The 7644-nt window shown below is 29.7% G+C and overlaps 1 protein-coding gene across 1 annotated transcript in view; it reads left to right on the top strand.

The window, feature by feature from the left end:
• The window catches only part of LOC126902247 (uncharacterized), a 9859-nt gene extending 2955 nt beyond the window's left edge, over window positions 1-6904 (top strand). Inside the window, exon 2 of the mRNA XM_050679318.1 lies at window positions 5558-6904. Within this exon, the coding sequence (XP_050535275.1) occupies window positions 5558-6347 (790 nt within the window). The 3' untranslated portion in view covers window positions 6348-6904. The remainder of the gene's footprint in view (window positions 1-5557) is intronic.
• Window positions 6905-7644: the final 740 nt, after the last annotated feature.

Below are 7644 nucleotides of genomic sequence, written 5' to 3'. Positions count from 1 at the left end.
CGGCCCGCGTGGCTATTGAATACGGCCCGCTTTAAATTCTAAATCGACTAATTTAATTGAATATCATTTTGTATAAATATAATTGAACGTTGCGTTTTTGGTACGAGTATTTTATATAAGTCATATTATTATTTTAAGTTTTAGATAGTATTTTTTTGCATAATAAATAATGTAATTATAAATTTTTTTTTTTTTATCTGGCCCGCGAACTCTTTTTAATTTGTAAATGTGGCCCGAGAATTAAAAAAGGTTGCCGACCACTGCTCTATATAAAATATTCATACAACACAAAAATATTATATAAAACAGAACACACATATAAAATAAAGAATATACATGGAGACACGTCTTAGCCGACTCACGTCTGACTCACGATTTGACTTAATTTTACTTTCTTATAATACTTGATACCACTATCTATCTCCAGACCCTGGAAGTGGTGCCATCTAGATACCAATGGTACCCACATTTCGACCCTCTTCTTGATCAGTCGTCTCGACTGATTGACAGTTTTCCATCTCTTCTTCATCATCTGTATCTATTTGGCTCCATGGCTCATATAGTCAACACCAGATGATGTTCTAATGGGACCTTTAGACTCACCAATTTTGACCATTTCATATCTGTCTNTGGCTCCATGGCTCATATAGTCAACACCAGATGATGTTCTAATGGGACCTTTAGACTCACCAATTTTGACCATTTCATATCTGACTGTTTGGTTATTTGGTATGGGCCCAAAAACTTTTTATGAATTTTGGAAAGTGGCTTGAATTGTGTCCTCAAAATAGCAACCAAATCACCTAGGTGATACCTATGTGCTTCCTTTCTCTTTTTATTAAAAGTTTTATGCTGATCTTCTTGAGATTTAAAAATTTGTTCTTTTGCTTCCTTAAGCAATTCACCTCTCTCTTCCACAAAAGCATTTGTATATTCTTCCTCAATTATTTTAGTCAACTCAAAATATTGAGGATGTCTCATCTCAACACCGAATGTCAACTTGAATGGTGTCATACCGATGCTTCTCTGAAAGGAACTGTTTAGTGCAATTTCTACGTGAGCAACATTCTTGTACCAATGTTCGGACTGATCTAAACTTAATTTGGTAATGACTGGAATAATAATTGCATTTAATCTTTCTATTTACCCGTTACTTCTTGGTATTCTTGTAGTAATTGTTACATGTTGGATGTTTTCTTTTCTACAGTAATCAGAAAATCTTTGTGAAATAAAAGCTCCTTCATTATCTGACACAATTCTTTCTGGATTCCCAAAAGTAGTAGACAAAGTTTTCATTGTATCAATGGCTTCCTTACATGTAGTAGTCTTGGTAGGAAATAACCAACAAAATTTGCTAAAACCATCAATCACTGCAAATATATATTTGTATCCTTTAGCTGTAGCAGCTAATGGTCCCAAATGATCTATATGATAGGTAACTAATCGAAAATCACCTTTATTAATACTATTCAAATAACCTTCCTGCTTACCACTTTTTCGACTTGCCAATATACACGGAATACAATTTCTTACAATACTCTCAATTTTTGTTTTCATATTTGACATGGAATATTCTTTCTTCAATAGTTCTTCAACTTTTTTACATCCAAAATGTCCTATTTCATGTGCTTTTCTGATTACTTCCTTTTGCATGGATCTAGGAACAACAAACAATTTTTGGCCATCTTTCATCTCGTACAGTAGATCATGTTCAATTAAATAGTTTTGATGAGTCGAAACAGCTAGAACTTCCATCAATGCGCTAATCTCCGAATCCATTTTTTGGGCTCTTCGTAATTTAATCAAAAATTCATTTTCAATGGCTAAGCATACAGGATATCGACTAAGAGCATCAACATGGGGTAAACGAGGTCCACTTCGGTGTTCAACTGTATAACTAAATTCTTCAAGCAGTAAAGCCCATCTTGCAACTCTAGTCGCCAAATCCTTTTTTTTCATTGTCATTGTAAATGCAGCACAGTCAGTTACAATCTTAAATTGTATACCCAAGAGATAAACTCTAAACTTTTTCAATGCTTTAATAATAGCAAGTACCTCTAGTTTATAACTATGATATCTTTTTTGGGCATCACTGGTTTTTCTGCTAGAATAGTATACTGGATGAAAATTACCATCATAAGCATCCTTTTGTAACAATACAGCCCCAAAACCATTAGCATTTGTATGTAATGTAATCTTTTAAAACAAAGTTATATTAACTTTTTTCTATTAACCTATTTTTCTAAGATATATTATCTTAGAAAAATAGGAGGTGACACACACAGTCCAAAAGGGGTTCGCAGAAATTCATATTGCTCACTAGGTGTGACAAAAGAGGTATACTTAATGCTATCTTTATGAACTGGAACATGGAAAAATCCATTTCTCAAGTCAAGTGTTGTATAGACAGAAGCTCCTTGTAATTTATCTATTTGGTCATCTATTAATGGCAAAGGGTATCTATCTTTGATTATCTTCCTATTTAACATCCTGTAATCTACACAAAGACGTAGAGAGTTATCTTTCTTCTTGACCAAAACTATTGGACTAGCATAGACAGAAANAAACTATTGGACTAGCATAGTCAGAACAACTAGGTCTAATAATGTCTTCTTGTAACCATTCCTCTATTTGTTTGTCAACTTCACATGTTTCCGCTGGAGATAGGCGCCGTGGTCTTTGATATACAGGTTTTTCATCCATTAGTAAAATAACTGTTTCAATCGGTGCATGTTTTACTTTATTTGGTTCATAATCTTTCACTATATTATTAATTTCCTCTGTATAAGTTGATGCACCTATGTTGAGCTTATTACAAGGTATATTAATAGACATTATTTGGTTTTCTTCTTCTTCAAATTTAGTTATTCTCACACACTTAGGATTTATGTGCAGTTCAGCACTTGTTTGAAATATAACTTTTCCTACTAACAGGTCACATGTAATGGCTTCATCAGGAACAACATAAATATCAATAGTATATGATGATCCATCAACACTTAATTTGCAAGTAAATACACCTTCTGTGTAGAACTTAACTGCTCCTGGTCCTCCTAGTAAAGTTTTATCTTTACGAATTGTGATTTCATCTAACTTCAACATAAATGACCTTCGACAGAGATTCACATCACTACTAGTATCAACTAAAGCATTAGTTTCTACACCTTGTATATCAACTAATTTACTTAAACGATTAATAGGATATATGACATCATTAACTTGATTCACTTGTATTTTAACATTTTCATCTCTTTGACTTCTATCAGTATTTGGTCGACTAGTTGATGGACGATAAGAACATGATGATGCTTTATGACCAAATTCCTGGCATAAAAAACACTTAAATCCTTTACTAACATCAGTNAAAAAACACTTAAATCCTTTACTAGCATCAGGACAAGAACTAGAACGGTGACCCTTTGCACCACAGTTGTAGCAACGATTAATGTTTGCTGATTGACCTTCATGTTTATATGATTTAAATGAAGCATTAGGCAATCCATTCAAATATTTTTTTTCGCTGAAATTTATGTTTGACTTTGTATATGCCCTTACGTTTAACTTCATCTTCTCATACAGCNAGTCATACCATAGTATTATCGCCGTACTTGTACGATAAGTGTTGTAATGAACCAGATGATAACTAAGAGAATCTAGCATTAAAATTCATATATTTAGTAAAAATCGTAAAATGATTNTCAAGTTTCAATTTTAGCTCATCAATGGATGTAGCGCCATACAGTATCATCTTGTTGACTTCTAAGTCTCTTATACCAGCTATAATATAATCAATAAGAGAATCTTCTTTAATAGTGCCTAGTTGAGCAATCTGTTTCATCTTGAAAACATACTGCTGATACGATTGNTCGAGTTAATTCAGCTATAGCAATAAAACGATCGGTTCAATGAAATTTGTACTTAATACTTTTATTTCGTAAAATTTGATTTTAAACAATTTTANTTTCGTAAAATTTAATTTTAAACAATTTTTGTATGAAACATTAGGTCGTATCACATATGGTTCGTCATATATGATAAAATATTCGTAAATATGCTAATTTCGGCAATTTTACGAAATATTATGTATTTTGACATTTTTATAGAAAACTAATGGATTTAAAAGACAAACTGTAAGAACTTAATTTATACAAAACAATTAGATCTACAATTTAGTTTTAATATTTTTTTTTGTGAGTGTGCTAATTTACGAGTTAATTGCTAAAAACTAAAAAAGTACCCCTTTTGGCCGATTTTCAACTCCAAGTCGGCACGGGTTAAACTTATCTGATCGGCCTGGAATTTTTTGTAGCCACTTTTTATATGTATACACATAAATTTGGGGGGTGAGCCCGANCATCCCGAACTGTTATATAATCAAAAGGTTTAATCAAATTCAAATTGATGTTAGAAACCGATTAACAATAACTAGATCTCGCAAAAACGAACAAAGAAAAATTGCGTGTTTACTCAACCAAAATGGAGTCGTATACTAATACAATTACAAAAACATTTTATATATTTTCGTCACTAACAACACTTATAATATACACAACAAATAGTTTGAAATTTTCCGGATGTTGAGTAGACAAGATATCTTCTCCAATCTCCAATATTCCCGTTAGTTGACCGATGATTATCCCGGACAGACCCCCAAAAAANATATGTATACACATAAATTTGGGAGGTGAGCCCGAAGAATTTCCAAAATTTTCAAAATAAGGGACACCCTAATATATATATATGGGAAATACAAACAGGCAATTACAGGAACAGAGCGAAGACGCAATACTATTATTTAATTTATATATATATATATATAAATTAAAACACAAAAACTCTATTAAATGTTAACAAGCAAAAATAACACATTTATTTAATTACACACGAATACTCTATATAAAATATTCATACAACACAAAAATATTATATAAAACAGAACACACATATAAAATAAAGAATATACATGGAGACACGTCTTAGCCGACTCACGTCTGACTCACGATTTGACTTAATTTTACTTTCTTATAATACTTGATACCACTATCTATCTCCAGACCCTGGAAGTGGTGCCATCTAGATACCAATGGTACCCACATATATATATATATATATTGAGGGCTCAGAAGCCAATCAGTATAAGTCACTAAATATAGAAAATGAGATAATTGGGATTTTTCAAAACTTGTTGTAATAAAATAGAGAGTCTCGTAAAGGTACTAATAACTTTTTTTATTAAGATATAACATACTGAAAAATTTAAATCTAACACAGTATAATAAAAATGAAAGCGCAAGTTGAATTACCCAACTCAGTTTTCACAGAGAAGTGACTTACACTGATTGGCTCCTGAGCCATCCATATATCTGTGTGCATCAGTTCATGCACTCAAATTCATATCAAAATTATAATCTTAAAAATAAATGTTCAAAGCATTTAAATTATAAAACATGATAAGATGACTTAATTCAATACGTAAAATATTTTTATTTTATAAAGAAGATTAGTTTTTTCTTGTCCAATTTATACGTCTACTAATATTTTTAATAAATATTTATAGATATGAACTTCGTGATCATTCATATAATATGGAGAGAGGCATTGAACTTTTCAATAAACTTCTTCAGTATCCTGGTTGGCAATCATATCAACATGTAACTACAAATATCAATGGATTGAATGTTAGCGTTAAGGATTTAATATGTTTTTTAAATATTTCAAATTATTCTTATGTGCGATCAAGTATAATACAAACATTAAGATGCAGGTATATCGAAATAGGACTAACATTTAATGCTATTTTGGGAGCTATAATAAGTGTTTGCGATAAAGAATACGAAAACGAGTTTGCAGCTAAATTATATACAATTTTAGAAAAAGTCAACCTTACATTAAAAAATATGCTATTTGCTTTGGTTACATTGAGACAAACATTGAGAAGCATAGTAAAAAGAAAAAGACATACAACAAGTGAATTGCTTATAGAATCTATTATACAGTTAATTTGCAAATTAAGAAGTAAATATTATCCAGATATGTTTTATTCAAGTCATAGTTCTATTTTATCAAAATCGTTTTTCAGTGATATTACACAAGAACGTAAAGAAAATATAAATGATAAAATAAAATTAGCCACAAAGTATCATTTGAGGTATTGCAAAACGCCATTAAAAGTTATAAATGAACTTGCAATTAAGTTAAAATTTCATAATCAAATTCAAATTAATAATGAACTTGATAACAGAAATTTTTTTGAATCTTTATGTGGTTTTCTGTATACTTTTTGTAATGAAGTTCAAACTAACGATTATGAAAAACTTGGATTTGATAGTTTATCGCGCAGATTTTAAATAGTGCATATATACTGAATATTATAATTAATTATATTTATTTGATTAATTCGTGTGCTTTTTTTAAAATTTAATATGAAGACATTTCATACAAATAAAAAAACAAATTTTAGATATTTAATATTTGATTACATTTATACATTAGAATTGTAGTAACATTTTAAGAGATTTTACATAAAAGTTTCAATATTTTTATTGGTTACACTTCATAAAACAGTTAATATTAGTATAGTCCCAAATATGTAAACATTTTGAAAATTGTATAGGTATATTATAACTTTAATTTACTAAAATCAATTTCACGATTAAAATATACACGCTTTAATTGGTTTAAGTTATAATTACAATGGTATTAGAGCTGATAGTCTATGTAATATTTTGTATAGTATTAGTGTTTTAGTAATATGTATAATATGTTAACTATTAAATGGTCAAAATTATTTTATTCAATTCAAATGAGACATAATAACTAAAAATATATCTCAATTATTATATGAAAACAGTAACACACATTTTAAATATTTTCAAAACAGAACCCTTAAAATCGACTGTTTAGCTTCGATGCGAAGCTGAGGAGGTATTGGTTTTACTAAGATGTGTTTTTTTTTTTTTTGTGTCTGTTACCACTTTTTCTCAGATCTTACCGAACCGATTTCTTTCAATGATACGTCAAAAGATCACAAATCGTATCTAGTCGAAGACATTACCCTTAAAAATTGAAAAAAATTCCCTCGTTCTCCGTAAATGGGGGAATCCTCCAAAAAAATTANATTCCCTCGTTCCCCGTAAATGGGGGAAACCTCCAAAAAAATTACAAATTTAAAAATCGCTAATTTTCGAAATTTTTTCAATTTTTTTTACTTAAAAGTGCCATAACTTTTTCAAAAATGAACATATTAATATAATTTTTTTTATATAGATGCATAATATTATTACCTTTCATTTGGTATATTTTTTTCATAAATTTAACCCTTAACCTGCCCACAAGGGGGGATTTAAAATGACAACTTTTTCAACTTAACTTTTGAAAATGTTCCGGAAGGTCTGACACTTTTATATATATCTTAAATTAAAGCTAATGTAATATACTTTATTATGCAAAAAAAAAATTTCGGACTTTATTTTATCTTCACGGTGAAAATGGCTACCGAATGCTATTTTTGTGTGAAAATTTTCGATTTTGTATTTTACATTTTTAACTTTATTATGCTATAACTTTTTGAAAAATGTATGGATCAGTACAATTTTTTCATGAGGAGTAGTATTTATATACATCTTTTATTTGACATACTGTTTT

This window comes from Daktulosphaira vitifoliae, unplaced genomic scaffold (genome assembly GCF_025091365.1).
Source record: "Daktulosphaira vitifoliae isolate Bord-2020 unplaced genomic scaffold, ASM2509136v1 Scaffold_1, whole genome shotgun sequence".
Lineage (NCBI taxonomy): Eukaryota > Metazoa > Arthropoda > Insecta > Hemiptera > Phylloxeridae > Daktulosphaira > Daktulosphaira vitifoliae.
Note: the sequence above shows the minus strand (reverse complement) of the source record. Positions and strands in the feature narration are given on the sequence as shown.